The 20831-nt window shown below is 46.0% G+C and overlaps 7 protein-coding genes across 7 annotated transcripts; 4 read left to right on the top strand and 3 right to left on the bottom strand.

Annotated features, from left to right (window-relative positions):
* Positions 1–583: 583 nt before the first annotated feature.
* On the top strand, positions 584–3561 carry PAAG_05339 (hypothetical protein; the record flags this gene model as incomplete). Its single annotated transcript, XM_015845545.1, has 6 exons — positions 584–821; positions 972–1356; positions 1460–2015; positions 2079–2789; positions 2862–2928; positions 2987–3561. 6 exons carry the CDS (start codon positions 584–586, stop codon positions 3559–3561), a joined length of 2532 nt encoding a protein of 843 aa, XP_015699771.1.
* Positions 3562–4690: 1129 nt separating this feature from the next.
* Positions 4691–7999, top strand: PAAG_05338 (importin subunit beta-1; the record flags this gene model as incomplete). The annotated part of the gene is made up of 9 exons (XM_002792563.1): positions 4691–4730; positions 4815–4873; positions 5037–5843; positions 5933–6561; positions 6626–6842; positions 6902–7234; positions 7310–7553; positions 7624–7732; positions 7813–7999. 9 exons carry the CDS (start codon positions 4691–4693, stop codon positions 7997–7999), a joined length of 2625 nt encoding a protein of 874 aa, XP_002792609.1.
* A 1875-nt stretch (positions 8000–9874) lies between these two features.
* Positions 9875–10639, top strand: PAAG_05337 (40S ribosomal protein S22; the record flags this gene model as incomplete). Its single annotated transcript, XM_002792562.2, has 3 exons — positions 9875–10007; positions 10316–10385; positions 10450–10639. The coding sequence occupies 3 exons, from the start codon at positions 9875–9877 to the stop codon at positions 10637–10639; spliced, it is 393 nt and encodes a 130-aa protein (XP_002792608.1).
* A 486-nt stretch (positions 10640–11125) lies between these two features.
* PAAG_05336 (phosphoglycerate mutase family protein) lies at positions 11126–12369 on the top strand (the record flags this gene model as incomplete). The annotated part of the gene is made up of 3 exons (XM_002792561.1): positions 11126–11547; positions 11653–12192; positions 12288–12369. 3 exons carry the CDS (start codon positions 11126–11128, stop codon positions 12367–12369), a joined length of 1044 nt encoding a protein of 347 aa, XP_002792607.1.
* Positions 12370–13166: 797 nt separating this feature from the next.
* PAAG_05335 (hypothetical protein) lies at positions 13167–14243 on the bottom strand (the record flags this gene model as incomplete). Its single annotated transcript, XM_015845544.1, has 3 exons — positions 13167–13550; positions 13974–14061; positions 14146–14243. 3 exons carry the CDS (start codon positions 14241–14243, stop codon positions 13167–13169), a joined length of 570 nt encoding a protein of 189 aa, XP_015699770.1.
* A 1863-nt stretch (positions 14244–16106) lies between these two features.
* Positions 16107–16961, bottom strand: PAAG_05334 (hypothetical protein; the record flags this gene model as incomplete). The annotated part of the gene is made up of 3 exons (XM_002792558.2): positions 16107–16521; positions 16602–16738; positions 16830–16961. 3 exons carry the CDS (start codon positions 16959–16961, stop codon positions 16107–16109), a joined length of 684 nt encoding a protein of 227 aa, XP_002792604.1.
* Positions 16962–18390: 1429 nt separating this feature from the next.
* On the bottom strand, positions 18391–20565 carry PAAG_05332 (ubiquitin family protein; the record flags this gene model as incomplete). The annotated part of the gene is made up of 2 exons (XM_015845543.1): positions 18391–20208; positions 20278–20565. 2 exons carry the CDS (start codon positions 20563–20565, stop codon positions 18391–18393), a joined length of 2106 nt encoding a protein of 701 aa, XP_015699769.1.
* Between the last annotated feature and the right edge of the window lie 266 nt (positions 20566–20831).

Raw genomic sequence — 20831 nt, 5'->3', positions numbered from 1 at the left:
AATGATAATTTTATTTTATTTTATTTTATCTGGCTCGAAATCCTCTGATGAATACTTTTGGGAGAGATATGAACAATTATATGTAGGATATGCCCATTTGTTTGGACATCTTATGATAATGGAGGCTCTGGAAGCATTCCGCGTAGTTAAACCCTTTAGAGCTGGTTGTTGAAGTTTAACTTTGTTGCCATGACGCAAAACATGGTAACATAAATATCGACGATGGATTGCATCGCAATATCAAAATTAACGTCACAAGAATTTCACCATCAACAAACCTGGTCGTATTGTAAACAATTAAATTTTACTCTCACTTTCCATCTATTTTCACAAGCATTCTATCGAATTATAATGCCCACATCCTCTGTTGTGGAATCTCAGCTTAGAAGTTTCAATTTTATATGCGAAACCTCCAACCTTGTTTAATACTCAGAACACCAAGACTGCTCCAGTCCTGAACGTGATACACATCTATCTATCAAAGCAAATTAAACGCGATGATCCAGATCATGCCGTTTTCCTCAGAATAACCACTTCCTCCCCTTTTAAAGCCTCCTCCATTTCCAAACTAAATCCATCTACGATGAACCCTCAGCGGCTCCCCAAGTTGGCCACTCTGGCTGAGAAAACACTCGCGTCAAAATGCAAGCCCGGGTCAATGTCGTACTGTCCAACAATGGACCTTATCGCGTTGGCCAGCGCGGACGAACGAGTGGATGTTTTCCGCTTGAATGGGCAGCGGGTATTTGGGGGTGTTTATGGCGAAGGTGGACGCGGTGGTAGTGGAAGAGAGGTCAGAGGGTTGAAGTGGAAAGGGACCGGTAAGGAGATTTTACAGTATATAACTCTTTGTTTGGGGAAATGTTTAATTTTTCTCCTTTATGTACTAGATGTTTTAGTTTTATCTGGAGATCCTTGTTATTACATCATTTGGCGAGGCTTCACTTCCGAGATCTAACAGCTGCCTGCAGGCCATCTCCTCGCCGTCGTCTGTTCAGACAACATCATCCGCATATTAAGCGCATACAGCGGCAAAATTGTACATCAACTACCATGTGGCCCTTTGTTAGCATCTCATTCAACTGCCTCTGTACCACCCTCATCGCTTTCGCCCGCAGCGGATGCAGCTACGTGTGTATCCTGCCTTGGTTGGGGGATGAACTTTACCGATGGCAGGAGCGCATTGAAATACCTTCAAGATGCAGACAGAAGAATTACTGTCCAAGATCTACTGTCGACGCAAACGCAATTGTCGAAAATTGCGCAGCTAAAAGCAGATTTGCCGCGAGAGCTGGCTATGCTAGATATGGAGCGGTCGCTCCCCAAGTTGAGCACCTTACCATCGACGGGGAATGAGTGAGCTTCTGTTATTTTTTAATCTTTGCATCTATAATTCAATATTCTTTTCCTTTTTCTTTTTCTTTTTCTTTTCTTTTTTTTACTAAGATGTTTTTTATAGCGATGATGTGTTTGGCACTCGAGCGTCGATTGATTCCATCTTTCATGCTACAAACAAAGTGACCGGTGACTCTGTCGACGTTTTGCTAGCAGGTTTCGATGATGGGACCATTCACCTACGGATTTTCGACTGTTTCGATATTGGTCCCTTTCCTGTAGGAGGCTCTCTTGGGGATTCAACGGCAAGCAGAATTTTGCTTCATTCTTCTCATCCAATTAGCTCAACTCATTCCCTTTTGTTCTCCACGGAGAGTAATCTGCTCCTTGTCACTCTAGATCTCCGATTCATTACGAGATGCGGGCGGTACCTGTCTCTCCTTGCGTCTAAAGTCACGCAGTTGCAAAATTTGCTGCGGTATATCAAGCAAGTACAGGCTCAGATTCATCTTGAGTGGAAAAATGCGCAGGACCTGCCGGGACGGTATATTAGGAATGTAACTGAGGATCTACAGGACAAATGCTCATGTGATTTTGTGACTGCTGCGTACCACCTCCTGGTGACTGGGGATTGCTTTCCGCCACTTAAGGAGTTTCTCGTTGAGATCCTTGGCGATAGGGTAAGTAATGTACTCCAAATTATATCCGGCTACACAACAACACAGCTCCTAACCTATGTTTAGGGCCATAAACGTTGGGAAAAAGCGGTTACATCAGGATATGAAGCGCTGAGAAGGCTGACTCACGAATGTCTCCTCCCTGCACTGGAAAGATGCGGAGTCCTTCTGAGTCGGCTACTAGGGTTATCAAAGTTCCACAAGCTTAGCCCGATCCTGGGCTTAGAGACAACCGATCTTGAGAAATGCCAAGAAACTATTGACTGCCTTAACCTTCTGTCCCATAAACTTTTGATCCATAGCAACCGCGAGCTCCTTGAGTTTGCTGCCTTCTCAAAATGGTTGAGACATGAAGTGGATCTACAGGCGGCCGATCCGCTGTCTTCAACGTATGAGGAACTGACTGAGAGCAGTGACTCACTCGACCACGCTCAAACTCTGAGTTATATTCAGGGAGCTATGACGCGAAGCGCTCTTCAGGATTTCATCCAACCTGCTACCGCACAGTCACAGCCTGATCGATGGGAAACAGCGGGGCGTGACAGCTCGTTTTATGAAACATATAAGAAACTACTTCGACAACAGGATCAGAAGAAATCGACAGATAGGATCGATATACCACTTCTTGGCGATCTCACTTCCCGCCTTGGCTTGCAGTATGAAAAGGTGTTTAAGCAGATGGCTGAGACACAGCGAAGAGGCATACTCCACAGATCTCCGTTATCCCTAGACCCGGATTGTAGTGAAGATGTAATTGATATGGCGATGAATTTCGGTGTAAGTTGCTGTGGCCTTTCTAGTTCTGAGGATGATTGCTATTAAACTGACTGTATCGCTTTCGTCTTCTAGCCCTTTGAGAATTCTACATATGCATCTGTATACATTGCATCGAAATCGAAAAGCTCATCATGGATACGTAAGACCAACGATTGATTCTAATCCTGTCTTCCAACTAATTTTTTTTCATCTTGTAGTTTATCTGTATAGAGTGCTTCTTGACACAGTCAACGGTGTCAGCTCAACCAAGGCTACGTTCCTAGCAGTATTAAATCTGCAAAATGGGAACATAAAACAAATCAAGTTCGTTGAGGATGGTACAATGATGCTTCTATTATCTGACGGCAACACCCATCTCGTCAGCTTTCCCTACCTCCCAAATCCTGATGCTTTATTTCACCCCAACTACATCAGACTCAGTCACAGTCCTGAAGCTTCAGCTACATCATCTACTTTGCCATCTGGGATACCTGAAGATGACATAACGCACCTATACCTCGCAGATCCACAGCAGCATGCGGACTTTGTGAAACACACTTTCACAGGGCAGGGAAATATGGAGCCGGTGGAGTTTCAAGTCAATGGGCGGAAAGGGAGGAGGGTGGTGTGTGTTTTGTACGCGGATAGACTGAGATATTCTGTGTTTGATATCGATAGTTCTGAGGATGGGCAAGTGGACGAGGAGAATGGCGGGGAAGATCCTGGGGATGTAAATTGGAGTGACGCTGGAGATGGAGATGGAGATTGGGATAATATGAAAATTGAGAATTAGCCTGTGTTGATGTTATTTGTTTCTCAGTGAGGAGCTATGGTTAAATTTTTTTTTTTTTTTTTTTTTTTTCCTTCTTTTTTCTCCTGCGGTTTGTATGTGATTTCTTCGCACAGATCAGAAAATTATATGAATACAAGGGGTCAGCTGGCCTGCTTGAGACCAGTAGCAGGCGAATGGCATGGACTGGGGTACAATTAAACCCAAGAATGCTCTTTCTGAAACTGTACCTATTCATGGTATTTGATAGCATAATAGGAGGGGAAGGGCAAACACTGGTTAGGGCTGAGAGTCGAGAGTAGAAGAATAAACTGTGTAAAGCATCGAGTCAACCTCGAGTCAATCTCAAATGCCCCAGACCCTTAAAATTAGGTTCATACGGTCGTACACACATCTCCCTAAGTCCACTTTATCTTTGAGATACTGGGTATCAACCTCCTTATATCCACTGCTATGAAAGGACCTTCGATGCCAAGCCGCCAATGGTTGTTGCGGATGCCTTTAGTTAACTTGGTTACCTAACCTCGCTGACTAAGCCCACCTACCGCCCTTGACAAGGCCAAGAGCCTCATGCCCTCTGTTTGTCCTTCCACACTCAGGCCAATCCTCCCAAACAAACATCCTCCAACTTCTACCTCAACCTCCAACCTCCAACCACTCCAGACAACAACCCTCCCCACTCACCACTCGCCTCCCCCAAATTCTCCGGAGACGAAGAACCGTCAGGCTACCTAGGCACAGAGCAGAGCTTTCCTTTTCTGCCTCTGGGCCTAGATACTCTTTTTAGCCCCGTCCCCACTCTCTCGTTTTCCTCTTAGCCTGTATTTATCCCCCCTCCCTTTTCCTCTTCCTAAACCTTCACTGGGCGGGCAGAATCTCTAGGGTTGCTGGGACACAAAGCCTAGTTGACAACGCAACGCACATCATCCGGAACTCCTACCCTGCTATTTTTTACAACCGTCCTGTATATCTCCGGAATCTTTGCTCAGGTCCCCCCCCCCCCCCCCCCCCCCCACCCTCTCCCGCAGTCTCTTGTTTCACACTACTTGTTCACCTCCCCCCACCCTGTCCCCCCTCCTGTGACAACCACGCGACTACAGTGGGCCTAGAAACTCAGGAACATATATCAACCATGGATGTCAATCAGGTGTTGGCGGGCACCCTCTCCACTGGTACGTTCCCATTTCAAACAGTGGAAGAGATTAACTTGATGCCTGGTTGGCTGACCTGTTTTCTGTTTGATTGATGATATATAGATGCTGCAACGCGTCAAAATGCCGAACAGCAACTGCTACATGCAGCTGAAGTTGATTTCGTATGTACTCCCAGTTTTCTCCTTTAGCTTGATGAGACACGGAGCTCGCTACGCGTTTACCTGTACTTTTAGAAATATTACAAATGTTTTCCGTTTTAATATGCGCAAGAATTCCAACCTTTGTTTATGTATTTTTTCTCTTCCATTTTCTCATTTCGTATAGGCCACCTACCTTACGACCCTCGCGGGGGAGCTTGCGAACGAATCCGCTACCGCAACCGTTCGAATTGCTGCTGGTATTGCGCTGAAAAACTCATTCACGTTCCGGGAGCTTGATCGATTGCGAGAAGTCCAGGGAAAATGGGTCCATCAGCTTCCCCTTGATGTAAAAAAAACCGTCAAGGAACTCTCATTGAAAACTTTGGAATCAGATGATGCGAGAGCTGGACAGTCTGCGGCTCAGCTTATTGCCGCTATTGCTGCCATTGAGCTCCCGCGAAACGAATGGTCCGAGTTGATGAATACCCTTGTAAAGAATGTCAATAGTGGTTCAGATCATTTGAAACAAGCATCTCTGACCACGATTGGCTTTATTTGCGAAACGGACGAACCAGAGCTTCGCGACAGCCTTAGTGCGCATTCCAATGCGATACTCACAGCGGTTGTTCAGGGTGCGCGACGGGAAGAGACCAATTCAGATGTTCGAAATGCTGCCCTTACGGCTTTGGGTGATGCGATGGAATTTGTGCGGTCAAACTTTGAGAATGACGGCGAGCGAAATTACATTATGCAGGTTGTTTGTGAGGCTACACAGGCCGAAGACACGCGGATACAGAGTGGCGCTTTTGGCTGCTTGAACCGAATTATGGGCCTTTACTATGAGAAGATGCGCTTCTATATGGAGAAGGCCCTCTTTGGTTTGACGATTCTAGGCATGAAAAGTGAGGAAGAAGATGTTGCGAAACTTGCTATTGAGTTCTGGTGCACGGTTTGTGAAGAGGAAATTGCCATAGAAGATGATAACGCTGCTGTTAGTATTTCCCTGTGTTGACTTGTTTTCCCACATTTAATCTTATACGTACGCCTTGATCATGCGGTCTCTAACATATAGGATTGTAGGCACAAGCGGAAGGGTCCACTGAAATTCGCCCATTTTTCAGTTTTGCACGGGTTGCTTGCAGAGAGGTTGTTCCTGTCCTGCTACAGCTAATGACCAAGCAGGACGAGGATGCTGCTGATGACGACTATGATACCTCTCGGGCCGCCTATCAAGCCCTGCAACTCTATGCCCAGTGCGTTGCAGCCGAAGTGATCCCACCCGTTCTGGCGTTTGTGGAGGAGAATTTGAGAAGTGAGGATTGGCATCGTCGGGATGCCGCAGTGGCCTCGTTTGGTGCTATCATGGATGGACCAGATGTCCAAACTCTGGATCCTCTGATCAAACAGGCCCTTCCGGTATTAATTGGAATGATGGATGATAAGGTTGTTCATGTTAAAGATTCCGCTGCTTATGCTCTTGGCCGGATCTGTGATTATTGCTCTGAGTCTATCGACCCAGAAGCTCATTTGCAGCCGCTTATTTCATGTTTGTTCCACGGGTTGGCTAGTAATCCGAAGATTGCTGGTTCTTGCTGCTGGGCCTTGATGAACCTTGCCGAACGATTTGCTGGTGAAGCTGGTGCTCAGACGAACCCTCTATCGAAGCATTTCCAAGACAGTGTTACTTCGCTGCTCACTGTTACAGAGAGGTAAAGATTCGAGTTTTGATTTGGGAAATTATTTTCCGCCAATCCGTGCTGACTTAGATCATAGACACGACACTGATAATCAGCTTCGAACCGCCGCCTACGAGGTTCTTAACGCTTTTGTGACAAATGCTGCTAATGACAGCCTTCCCATCGTTGCCAACCTTTCTGACGTTATCATTCAAAGACTGGAGCAAACAGTTCCTATGCAACAACAGGTTGTCAGCGTTGAAGATCGTATCACACTTGAAGAAATGCAAACCAGCTTGACGAGTGTGCTATTGGTAGGTTCTCCCTTGTGCCTACGTAATTAACTAAAGTAAATATCTTAACATCAATCAAGGCTATCGTGCAACGACTGGAAGGAGAGATCAAGCCTCAAGCCGATCGTATCATGCACGTTCTGTTGCAAGTTTTGTCCACTGTACCTCCAAAATCAAGTGTTCCAGATACCGTCTTCGCCACTGTTGGCTCGATAGCCAGCGCTCTTGAGGCAGACTTCCTCAAGTATATGGATTCGTTCATTCCGTTCCTTTATAATGCCCTGGGTAATCAGGAAGAGGCTGCCCTCTGTGCCATGGCGATTGGATTAGTTAGCGATATCACTCGATCGTTGGGCGAAAAGGCACAACCTTACTGTGATACGTTCATGAATCATCTTCTCAACAACTTGAGGGTACGAAAAGACTTGCCTCCGCTCCTTGCATGTAATTGTATTTATCCATATTCTCATCTACTAACACTAGTCTAGAGCACTACACTCAGCAACCAGCTTAAACCATCGATTCTCGAGACTTTTGGGGACATTGCTCAGGCTATCGGGACCCATTTCGAGACGTATTTGGTTGTTGTCGCTGGCGTGCTGCAGCAGGCATCTGGTGTGACGGCTTCTCCTGATGTGTCCTTCGATATGCTTGATTATATTGTTTCCCTTCGAGAAGGGATTATGGATGCTTGGGGTGGCATTCTACTTGCATACAAGGGCTCACCAAATGGTATATACTAGTAGCACTCCATTCACCCCTGTCGTTATTAGGAAGCTAATAGTTATTATGATTTTCGCAGTTAACGCATTGCATCCATATGTGGAGTCGATTTTCCAGTTGCTAAATATCATTGCTCAAGATACGAATCGGAGCGAAGGCCTACTCAGAGCTAGTATGGGTGTTATTGGGTACGTCTTATATTTAATTTTACTCGTGAATTTATGCTCTCACGACTATCGAACTAGTGGACTCCTAACAAGTTTCACAGAGATCTTGCCGATACATTCCCCAATGGCGAATTTGCAGCGTTCTTCCGTAACGATTTCGTCTCCAATTTGGTTAGGGAAACCCGGACAAATCGTGAGTTCGGGGCCCGCACAATTGAAACAGCCAGATGGGCACGTGAGCAGGTGAAACGCCAAATCGGCCTTGCAACCGCGCAAGCTATGTCGTAAATAGGAAATGACAGTATGCCAGCTTTATCTGTGCGAAATTTCGCCGTTAAAGTGTCCCTGTCCGTTTTTTGTACGAACATTGGCTCTCCCCAAAGACAATCCCACGTCCTGCTACCTCTGCAGTAGTCCGCCAATGGATGGGAAGCGACGTCCTGATTGGAGCACTTATGAATGAAGAATAGACAAGCATCACGATTGCAAATTATTCCCAGTGTTCTGGCTCCGGCAGTATGGATTGGATAGTTAATCGTGGTTTTTTTTAGAAAAAAGAAAGGGAAAAAAAAAAAAAAAAAAAAAAAAAAAATCCAGGAACCTGCCAACCCCCTCTTCAAGCCTTTCCCCGTCGACTTAGCTGGTCGCAGCTACGTATCTGCCCAGATTAAAGCATTCCGGTCCCCAGCCTTACCCCTAAACACTGCACGTGTTATTCTCCCTTAAACCCACCCCATATCTCTCTTCCCGTCGAATATGAACATAGTGGTGTAACTTTTCCCCGCCACAGCAAGCCTTCAAACAACTTTACAATTCCCTTGCCCTTATTAGCCCTTTCCCCTCTGTCCCCTATCCCTCCCCAAGCACATGTCATCCCCCACCCCAAGTCAAACTCGGGTTTCATCTCTCGTCATCAATACTTTGCCCCACGATGAGAAGCAGTTGATGCTTGTTTTGAGAAGTATCCACTGATCCTCATTTTCCCCCAATGCACCCAAAAACGTATACACACAAATACACACGCTATATATCCCCTCTCCCCTTACCCTAGCCGTACACTTAAAGACTCTGGTTTGTCCTCTTTTTTTCATTTCTTTTAAACTTCTTCTTGCAACCCTCAACTTATTACACTTGCGCTAGAAATCATGTATGCCCAAAAAATCATGTATCATTTCTCCTACTACCACACCACACAGCGTTTCGAATTAATAAATAAATAAACGGGTGGCTTTTGAATCTAAGTGAATTTTTATTGTTATATACTCCACATATATCATCCTTTTATGTATTTGGTTGTTTAATTAATTGTGGTTTAAGGTTCATTCGGAACGGTGGCGATACTTCACATGTCCCAGCATAAATAACTCTTTAGTAGGGTTTGTACTCCGTACTGTACTTGCTGTTTTCATTGACGTATTAACTATATGTTTATCCCAGCGAGTGGGATATCTACGACCCAAACCAGGATATAGAGTATCGACTATTCCAAAAGGCAGCTCAATTTCTCTCCATATATTCTGAGAATTCTTTTGGTCGTAAATTGCACAACATTGCCGGATTGATGCCGCTTTTCACTATTTTTATATCACGTGATGTTATTAGGGCAAATAGTGAGGAGCCCTAACTGGTCGCACTAGCGGCGGTTCCAACCCAAATTTTCAAAATCGACTTCACCTCGATTCAAGCCATCAACTCCCTTATCAAGCACTCGCCGCCAGTATTGTCCATCGAGGTATGTGATTCTTATATGTCCGAAACGCTTCTACTTTTGCTCAATGGCCCTCGACTAGTCTGGGAAAAGCAATCATCCTGGACTGTGCGCTCGCAAACATGTTGATTTTCGAGTGCTGGTCGCCGGATGATACGTTTTTCCCTCCACGGCACGGGCTTAAGAACCTCCTACAATCCTACCTCATAAACGAGGTTTGCGATGGGGTGGCACTCTTTGCGCTCGAAAAGACTGCTGATAGCTAACTTGTTTGTCATGAATTGTGTGATGGAATTATTCGATTTCTCCCTGCACGGGAGGGACGGAATGATTTCGTTACTGCATTTCATTTTCCGCCGTTATAAAATAGAGATACCTCATTTCCCTTGCCTCCTTCGAACTGAGAATCTCATCCCAACGAGGCTTGTGTGCCCCCTTTCCTATAGGCTACCAATATGGTCAAAACTAGTGTCCTCAATGATGCGCTGAATGCCATCAACAACGCTGAGAAGTCTGGCAAACGTCAGGTTCTAATCAGACCTAGCTCCAAGGTCATTGTCAAGTTCCTGTCCGTCATGCAGAAGCATGGTGAGTTTTATTCTCGTTTTATTCTCTTCTTTCTTCATTTCCTTGGTCAGAATTTATGTTTGGGACTTATTCGCAACGCATTGCGCTGGTGTAAGCACCAAGAGGCAATATACGAAAACAAACATTCGGGTTGATAACTAGGCGGCGATCTCGATTTGTAAAACCACTCTACGACGTCTGCCCTTTAAATGCCCGATATATTAAAACTTTTTTGGCGTTGGCCTTACAAGTTTCCTGTCTATTGTTTTCTGTGGTTGGTAACATTTAATCCATCGTCACATACTGATAATTTTTTTTTTTTATTCCAGGTTACATTGGAGAGTTTGAGGAGGTAGATGACCACCGCTCTGGCAAAATCGTCATCCAGCTCAATGGACGGTATGTATCCTTGTCAGGCTAATATTATTCTAATCACTCTGCTAACTCGGTTCCTTTCCAACAGCCTCAACAAGACCGGCGTTATCTCTCCACGCTACAATGTCCAGCTTCGCGACCTCGAGAAGTGGGTTGTCAAACTCCTTCCCTCACGTCAGTTCGGTTACATTGTCCTGACCACATCTGCTGGTATTATGGACCACGAGGAGGCCAGACGCAAGCATGTTGCTGGAAAGGTCATCGGATTCTTCTACTAGATCAAGAACAAATAATCACAATCCATACACGAATAAAAGTTTATTGTAATTTACTAATTACGTCCTTCCGGTTCTAGAGCCAATTTCTTTTAGGGCTGAGTGGTGATGTCACTGCTGCTTTAATTCTATGGACATCTGTCCGTACTTGTAACGAGCGGAATGGCGTTAGCTTGCAGATTAGGGTTGTATCTGTAGATAGTTTATCTTCAATAATCTGCACTATCTGACCCTATGAATTTCTCATACAGTATATATATACTTTTGTCATGGTATTTCGGATTGCAAATTGGAATACTAGAGCCGAGGTGTTGCGTGACGCTGAACATTTGCCGATCCTGCGAGGCCGATAGAATCCTAATCAACGACAACGGTAAATGAAACCTCTATTTCAAAGATAAAAAAAATTCTATTTCCTGTCTCCGTCCTTTAATTTTCAAGGCAAACGATATCTCTTTCTTTATTAATCTTCTCGCTTTTCCCTGTTTAATGCCTCTGGATAGGATATATGTGACCCGACATGGGGTAATGTTCTACTCCCCTAGCCATCCCCGTATTCCCCTCCCTAATAGACAGCCGTTCCACCCTGAACTAACACGCCGTTATCTCCTTCAGCACCGCTTAAACTGGACCATAAACCTTGACAATGGCACTTACCACTCCGTCTACCCCACTCCCACCGGCATACCCGTCGACCCAACACTGACAGGCCCCGGTGTGCGGCAATCGCAGGAGCTCGCGGCACACCTGAACAGTGATGAATTCTCCCCAAAGCCATGTAGAGTCTACAGTAGCCCATTCTACAGATGTTTGCAAACCATCCAGCCAACAGTGGAGGCGCTGAAGGCCCGACAAGAGCGGGAAAGGAAGGCTTGTGTAGATTTGGATGTGAGGATGGAGAATGGGCTTGGGTGAGTCTCAGTCCCATCGGAAAGAGTGAACCAAACAAATAAATGGCACGGCGCAAAAAAAAGTGTCTGACACGATGGACTTCCTTCTCCTTCCCACCTGCACAGCGAATGGTTCGGATCCTCGTCATTCTTCACGCACCCAGCACCTGCGCCACCAGAAACGCTCCGCATCCTCTTCCCCACCCTCCTCAACTCCCAATACGAACCACATGTCTACCCGTCTCCCAACGGCGAAACCATCGCCATACTCCATGACCGCATCGCCACAACCCTACAAACTATAATAGCACAAGTTGATGCTGAGCTCGACGAGTTCGAGCGCGACAATCCTGCAGAGCAGAAAAAGAGCCGTGCCATTTTGATATGTACTCATGCTGCACCGTTGATCGCGATTGGCCGCGCGCTAACGGGGGATATGCCTGAGGATACGTGCGTTGAGGACTTTAGGCCGTTTACGGCGAGTTTGTCGACGTTTGTGAGGAAGAGGAGGGAGGCTGGCGGTGGTGGTGGAGAGGCGTCGGGGGAGGAGTTGTTTTCCGGAAAGGGGGCGCCGCAGTGGCAGGGCGGGATCGGGGTTGGGGGTGGTTGGATTTGCGTGGGAAATGGGGACTGTGGGTTTTTGAGCGGCGGAGAGGAGAGGGGATGGTATGCTCTATATTCTTCCCACCTCCTTTTTTTTTTTTTTTTTTTTTTTTCTATTTTTGTTTGGTGAAAGATTGGGTTTATTGACGAGTTTCTAGGCATTTTAACGGAGAGGAAGACTTCGACACAATGCCAGCTGCGGTACTGACTGATTCTGAAGGTTCCCCTGCGAAGTTATGAAAGAAGATTTTCTCTCGATGTGTGTACTCTACGGCCAATATCATATTGTTCACGTACACGTACATATTCTCTTGTATGCAACATATACCCGGTCGAGTTTCAAATTCGAAGAATTGTTTACGGCAGGGATAATGTTTATTTATATCCGGTTTATTTAATACACCGATGCATCAAATACGATCCGCATCTGGATACACTAGAGGAAATATAGACTAACGATTCCAGGATGCGTCTTTCATCTGTAGTAGTGTTTATTGTTTATTCAGCACTATCTTGCTTATCGATTTCCTATGATTATTCTCCTTCAAAGGTACGTGTAATGGAAACCACCCTGATATTTGTAGAGTCTCTCATGATATTCATCCAATCGCAAAGTATCCAGTCTATTTCTTGATAGAACATGCGTAATATCCATGATCCCTTGAGAACTCAACCGAGATGGATGCAAACAAAAAAAGCAAAACAGTTCTACTCCTTAACGTCATCCCACTCTTTTCCCATCATGCAAACATTTCATCTTTAACAAATATATTCCATGTAAAATCCGTTATCTTTATTTTGCCTACCTAAGCAATACCTCACCGTCCTCCTGCAAAGCAACTGTATATTGCATCTCCTCCTTGCAATCCTGCCTTGGAACAACAATGTGATTTTGCATGCCAATAACCTGCGGCCAGTTGGTGAAATCCGCGGCACCAACGCTCTCCTTCGATCCAACAGGGGTGAGTTTGGTGTAACCATTGCCCTTTACGCTGAAGCTGCGCGCAGCAGCCACGCTCCAATTGATGGCGCAGCCCTTAGCCCCCACCGGAGGGCCGGAAGGTCATTTGCTGATCTTGCCTGGACGAATCCTTCTTGGATAAGACGAGATTGTCCCCGACATTGGCGACGAGTTGGCCATTGACCATGGTTTGCATCTCGGGCCTGTAGAGCTTCCCTTTCTCGCCGGCTTTGCACACCTTCCTTTCGGGCTTGGATTCGTACCGTTGGGTTATACCATCACCGTCACCGTCTGATTGGGAGTCACTGCCTTCTTCCCCCTCTCCGTCCTCTCCACCGACCGGGGATAATGGGCCTAGGGGAATTTCATTCTCTGGACAGCAGGCTTGCTTGCCGTCAATTATGCAGGCCACCTCGGGTCCCCTGACAAGATGAGGGGCTGGGTACTGTGGATAGGGAAACTGCAGTTGATGTTGGGAGTGCGCTGACAAAGACACAGTGGAGAGTGACCGTTGCCAGGAGAAGAGAGGCTGCTTGGAGAATAAACATGTTTTGCAGAAATGATTGGTCCAAGATGTTGAGAGCAAAATGAAGCGAACAGCTTGACTATGTAGGTGATTTTTTTTTTTTTTTTCTTTTCTTTTCTTTTCTTTTCTTTTCTTTTCTTTTCTTTTCTTATTGATTGATTGATTGATTGGAGAATTGATAGATTACCTACCGAGTAATTTTCCAAGTTGCAGTTGGGTTGCATAGTTGAGATGATGAGATTGAGGAAGTGAGTCTCGATGGAGTCTATCATATTTATAACGTTTTGATACACCACCGCCTTGCTCTGCTCAGTCTTTGTCCAACAACTACAACTACTTACTTATCCTTGGGCATACTCCATATAGTTGGGCTGCTAGATCCAGACAGACATGCACGCAAATATGCATGTCATCGATGGGTGTGAGCGGAGCAACAGCAGACTCACTGGGGCTCCAGCCAGTACTTCCTTCCCGGATGGATGTCCCCGGGTCTTATCTGCTCCCGCCAGATTCAGATTCGGTGACGTACGCAGCGTAAACAAACAATGGCTGACCAAGGTGGGGTGAGGCTTTGGGCGGGGTTGGCTTGCTCTGATTGGCGGATCTCACGACAGAGCCGCGATCCATAGCCCCAACTCGAAATTTAAAGCCTCAGGCACGTTGGTTAGTCACATCCAGCCGGAACATCCATTCCTACTTGATCTTCCAAGCTCACTCCGATTGACTTCCAATTTCATCTTACACTCCTTGTTCTGGGGGTAAAGATTGATCTATGTCTCTATTTACGGAGTATCCGGATGGCAACATGAGCTGGTGAAGAGCTCCCGCCATTGTACTGCCGAATGGATAGCTAGCTAAAGGATAATAATTACAATTTATTAACCAGGCGCCCCCCCCCCCCCCTCCCTCTTCCCCTTCTGCAACCAACCTTCGAGACAAAGCATGATATGGACTAGTCAAACAAGGGGAAAGACAGGTCTTCGTTCACCAAAAGATTTTAGCTTTCTACACGCAACCCTTACTCCCGACCAGCCGTCTGTTTCGTTCGTTGTCCCCAACTCCCCGTCGCGGCATTGCTAGGTTCTCTGTCTGAGCAGTTAGTTAGAGATCAAAGGTTCCAGATGTGGATAGGATGTTCTGCATCCATACAGAGTTTATATTTAGTCATTTTAGTTCCAACGGCTGGGATCTCAATGCGGCCCGCCGAATTTCCTCGGAATAATGTCCAAAGTCCAAAGCCCCCTTCATTGTTCTACAAGTCATTCCCGTCTGCTGCGGGGTTGCACCATCATCCATAATTTGTCCCCACATTTTGTTTGTTACTTCTGTGGCCTCTTGAAAGTGTTGTAATACGCATGTGCATAAGGCTGAGCAGGCTGCGCCACCCGGCCTACCTACCGTGTTGGCTATTCTTGCAGAGCAAAGGGTCGCCCGCCCTCGAATCCATGCTGTGGAAAAAATGAACTAATGACTGTTGCGTAGAGGTTAATCATGCTCGCCCAAGATTCCGTATGCCCATGTTCTAGATCATCCAAAAACCACTCGCCCGTGTTACCACATCGTGGTGATGTGAAAGACAGTAACGGGGTTTTGTTTTCATTCCATTTGATTTGTAGAGAATTTTCAATCGAATCAGATAAATATAGATTTTATTTTCTAGCTTTGGTTTATGATTAGCTCGCGAGCAACACTTTGATTTTGCAAGTCAAAGTGCTCACAATGCGCTAAATAACTGTGATATCTAGAATGACCGAAGGCAGTCTTACTGGAAATCAATATTGGCATGTTTAATTTGGAAAAAATACTTCCACAGTGCAAAATCTAAGACGCTGGTGGCTTAGCTTGTGTTTAAGTTGTTTTGTTACTATATTAACTGCTTGCTAGGGTGGGATGCCTGTTCCATATTGTCTATGTGCTCAGTCCATTCTTTGGGATTTGAGTGCGCATATCCCCAGAGGTGGTTGGATCGACGGAACTCTGGTTTTGGAAGCATGCTGCCGTCCACTGGAACTTGTCCATTGAAGGTCTTCTGATGTGCAGATTCCATCCATATTATATTTTTCCACCTTCATCAGAGTGCGGCTCATGCTTATCTCAAGGACATGGTAAATTAGAGCATTCTTGTTCGTGAAAATCGTCCCGAAGGTTGGTTTCAAGATACATCTTTTAGAACGTGTGATGATTTCTTGAACATCTAGGGCATAGTTCACTGAGCTTGGGGTATTCTCTTGAACAAGGGTTGTGGGCTACGAGATCTGAAGTCTGAAATATTCTATTATATACGTAGCCACCGGGTTATGTTTGTATCTCATTATACTCTCTGTAGCGTTAGTTATTATAAAATGTAAGCAAAGCAGAGCCGTGGAGTGAAAGAATAGCAGCAAACTATTCTATATAATGTACAGTACACTGTAACTAAACAATAGGGCGTAGCAGATAGATTTGTATTAGTCTACAGCTTACAACTTTTCCAGAAACAACTCCATTCAATTACATGGCAAGCACAGCAACAGCCATAGCAGCACCACCGATAACCCCCCAGCTAGCCGCAGCCGTGGCCAGAGGCATAACAGCATGTCCCCGGCTGCTGCTCGGAGCAGCCTTACCACCGCTCTCGCTCGTGGTTGCGGCCGCACTAGTCCCAGTCGGAGCAGCTTTACCAGCTCCAGTTCCTGTAGGGCTCTCCGCGCTGGTAGTGGGCACTGGGGTTGCTGTCGCCGCGCCCTTCAACTTCTCCAAACCAGCCGTAATCGTGACGTCTAGGGAAGCGAAGAATGTAGTGGGGATTACGATATCTGTTGATACCAGGGTGGCCCAACTTTTCCCGTCATCGGAAGTCAACTGGAGGCGCGCGCAGTCGATTAAGGAGGTTTGGAGTTGACACTCCAAGCGGAAGCTCACCATGCTTAAGTGGGATGGTGTAAGCTTTCATCTTTTTTCATTCTCTCCCCCTTATTCTGCACGGCCAACTATGGGGTTTCTTACCCTCCTTCGTGACCTGGCGCCGAGTAGTCCAGTCCAACTTCGTTTCGTCCTTGCTTGAGGTTCACACCTGGCAAAACGCATTCAGTGGAATCGGGCCTTTTGGGGCAATTGAGCCAATACACCGTGGCAGAAGAATCCTAAGAAAGAGTAAGTTTTGGATTAAAGTTTTCTCGATTTGTTTTTCACTTCGACATTTAATAACGGGAACAAGAGATTATGTCAGCTTACCGCTTTAACCACTGACGCCTCGATTTTCTGTGAATCAACTGACCCTGGAAAAGTCAACTTTGTTACGATGCTTTGTTGAGCGGAACTGAGGCCAAAAAGGCAGACAGATACGAGAGCCAAGTGGATATGCATCTTATACGGTTGAAAAAAGATAGTTTAATCAATATGAAGATTGCAAAAGCGCAGATCCGGAATTTGAAAAATAGAGTAAAGAGCGACGATAAAGTTGGTTTTGAAGGAGTGAATTATTTTTGATATTTAGATTATTTCGGATATATATATATATATATATATATAGAGGGGAAATGAAAGACCAGAAATCCCCGATCTGGACCATAGAAATTTAATTCTTGTCCCGGGGGGGAGGTCGGTTAAGATTAGTAACTAGACGAAATATGGTCTAGCATTTCCTTGCCAGGGGCGGTAGTCCCTGGATTGTGGTTATGTTGCCAGGCCAAGGGGTTCATTAGCGAACGCTTTTAGGCTCCTTAACCAGAGTAACCAGAGGAAAGACGGGAAACTAGTCCGAGGCAGGATTTTGCACCAGGCACCAGTCTGACTCGACAGCGTGCTGAGGAGGGACTGAGTCCGGGGGTGTGAGAATGGGCGTTACAACATTCGACTGGGAAACATCCGCAAATCATCTCCCTCGAAAATCATCAGCTTTCCACTCTCCCTATTACGCAAACGCTATGAACGGTGGCACGTCCCCCGTTCCAAATTATTCATTTTGGGTGAGGAATTTGACGAGCCAGGCGCAAAGATACGTAAGCGGATGTCGAGATGTGATTGCAAAGTAATCCACTCTGGAGGTTAATATATATATTTCCCCACGTACAGAACACTTTCTTGCGATTCTGAGAAAGTACTGTGCTGGAGTAGTTTTGGGGCTGATAGATATTTTGGTAAGGCGAAGACTGAGGTTAGGAGCACTAGGAGGGTTAAGTTATTGGATTGGATGGTCGTTGGAAGGGGCCGGAGTGGGGGTGAGGAATACTGAAATACAGCTGCTGGTTGTGTAGGCATTCTTCACTCCTGACTCAGGATGATGCATCATCTCTACCAGTACCGGTATGATATCACCTTTAAGTACTGCACAGCCCACTTGGCTATATCCTCATTTTTGGACAAGGAGACAGGGCGCCTGTAGCAGAGCGAGCGAAGCCCAAGAATGCATTGAGTGACGAAGAGAGTTCGAAGTAAACAACTGCTCTATTTTCCCTATATAATCATACATGCATACAATCAGGACAATAACAAAAGCTTCGATATGACTTAAAAGGCATGAAAGCGCTACCATGGCATTAATTTTTTTTTTTTTCTTTTTCATTTTTTTCTTTCATGATTAACACAAAACAATAGGTATCCAACGAACACCGAATAGCCCTTACAGAGAATAACATTGATGAAATGTTTGTAAACGAGGAAAGGGTATAAAGGAATGCGGGATATGGATATAACACAAACAAGAGAATGGAGACATACAAGCAGGGAGAACAAATTGGAGAACAGGAAACATTAATGAGTTGACAGAATACGGGTACATGCGTATTCATGAATTTTATGCTTCCAAGGGATTTTCTTCCCGGTTGTTCGTGTGACCAGGTCTCCTCTCAGGTTCTGCATCCGCACCGCCATCATCAGTTTCGTTGTTTTGCGTTTCTGTGTCTTCATTCGGTTGCTCTCTAGCTTGATTTTCCGCCGCTTGCCTTGCAGCCAACTCATTTTGCCTCGCAGCCACTGCAGCGTTTCTTGCCGCTACATGGCGTTCCCCAACACCTGGGACAAGAGTTGCCAGCAGGAGAGCAAGCGCCCGTTCCGCCCTCCTAAGTCCATGAAGAAAGCCAACTGCTTCGCCGTTGGCTGTGGCTGCATTTTGCTGCGTTCCATCAAGGGGCCGAAGACTTCCGTCAACGCCATTTCCCTGTATTGGATGGACGGGCTGGGCGTTTGTGTTACCAGCTCTTGGCACTGCATTTATTTCTCGCGGATGGTGAGCATCCAGAGGCAATAAACTTTCAAGATGTCTTTGCAATGGATCTATAATAGCTCTTTGCAGGCGCTGCGGTATATCCGTTTCCGATAAAAGGGTAGTGAGGACGGAGAGTGAAACTAGAATAATCCTAAACCATGTACCGTCTTCGCTAAGGAGATAGCAGAGAAAGTATAGACGAACAAAGAACCAGAGACGTCGGAGAAATCGAGTGAAACTTAGCTGTCCCAAACGTGGCCGGTGTTGCCGCCTCAGGACAGCTTGGTTTAAGGCCTGGTTAACTGCCTCCGGTACAGCAGGGGCATTATTTGCGGAATGTAGTACCGGGTGTGGAGTCGGTACTCTGTGTGGGTGAGAACTTGCCCTGTGAGTATGAAATATTGGCATTGCTGGGTGGTTGGTAAGATGCCCCGTGCCACCAGCTGGGGGCACAAGTACGGCATGATAGCCAGATGGAGAAGAGAGTAAATATACGGACGACTGTGTGTTGTCTTGTATAGTTTGTGGCGGGCCAAAAAGGGAATTTTGGGGCGAGGATGACGGGGATCGGGCTCTCAAAATGCGGATCTGATCTGCTCGAGCGGTAAGTGATGCAAGCCGACCTAGAAGCGCTTCGGGCATGCCATCTCTCGGAGAAAGGGGCTGGTGATACTGTTCATCCAAAATCTGGTACAGCTGAACACGTATGCGAGAAATTTCGTCAATGGGTGGGAGGATGCCCCAGCGGAGTTGGCCCTCCATGGTGAAGATGTACTCTACTAGGTGTGCAATTCTCTGTTGTCGGTTTTCATCCAAGGGTCCCATGCCAATCTCACCATCTCCTACACGGTTGCTAACGCTGGGAGGGAAGCTAGCTGTACGTTGAATGGGAGGAGGGTGAGACGCCGTAATGTTGTACTGCGTGGTCCTATAGATAGGTGGCAAGGCACCTGGTGGATTGCGGCCTTCATTGTTCGGCATCAAACCTATCCTCTCACTCTGCAGATTGATCCCCTGTGTTCCTGGTCTTGAGCCAAACAAAGAAAAGTTCTCAGGCCTATTCTGGAGCGAGATATTTGATGTACTTGTTGCTGTTGAAAATGCGATATCACCATGGCGATTATTGTCTGTTATCCGCGCATTTTGTGTGATTTGCGCAGTCAGCTGTTGATGCTGTGTTATAACTTGCTGATGCAATGAAGTGACTTGGCTGACCAAAGCATCAGAATGATACTGGGGTGAGCGGGGGGGCCTTTGTGTAGTTGGTTCTATATTGTTTGTTCGAGCACGCAAGCCAGAAGAGTCATGTGGGGAGGTGTTGAGATCTTGGAAGAGGTTTGGTGGAGGAGGGATGGGAATTTTGGCACAACTAGGAGGAAGAACAAGATGCATTGTATGTACTCGGCCCTAATTACCAACAAAATATCATGTATGAGTATACGAACTCCAGGTATATAAAACGTTTATTAAACATACATCTGCTGGCTCCACTATATTGCTCAGCTGCTCTTCATTGTCCGCCAGAGGTTTCCCCCGATATATGAGTCTCTGTATATCAGGACGAGGACGGTTGGGTAGCATTTCAGACAGTCGAGTTTTCAGATCGAAGATTTTGATTGTAAGAGGCAGGTCATTCAGTGTCACACGATTTGGGGCTTCTAGTGATGGAGACAGTATATGGAGGACGACGGTTTGCAAATCAGAGCTGGTGGCGCTTAACTCAGTTGAAGTCCCCATATCACCGTGCCGGATATCGGTAGTCATCTTGTGTTTCAGCGCCCCTAAGAACCCTATGGTATCACTAGATGCCAGGTTCACGTATTCGGGTGTCGGAATACTTGCGGATATACAGACAATGACGTAGGGTTGCAATCAGGATATGAGGGTTGAGATGAGGATATCCCGAGTTATTTAATAGCATGCACATCCAAAAGGCTATCTGTACAGAAAATGCTTGCCTCAGTAAATTCACAGACGGGATGAAAGCCAGCTCATAGTGTTGATTGTACAACAGGTGGCATGGGATGAAT

This window comes from Paracoccidioides lutzii (genome assembly GCF_000150705.2).
Source record: "Paracoccidioides lutzii Pb01 unplaced genomic scaffold supercont2.14, whole genome shotgun sequence".
Lineage (NCBI taxonomy): Eukaryota > Fungi > Ascomycota > Eurotiomycetes > Onygenales > Ajellomycetaceae > Paracoccidioides > Paracoccidioides lutzii.
Note: the sequence above shows the minus strand (reverse complement) of the source record. Positions and strands in the feature narration are given on the sequence as shown.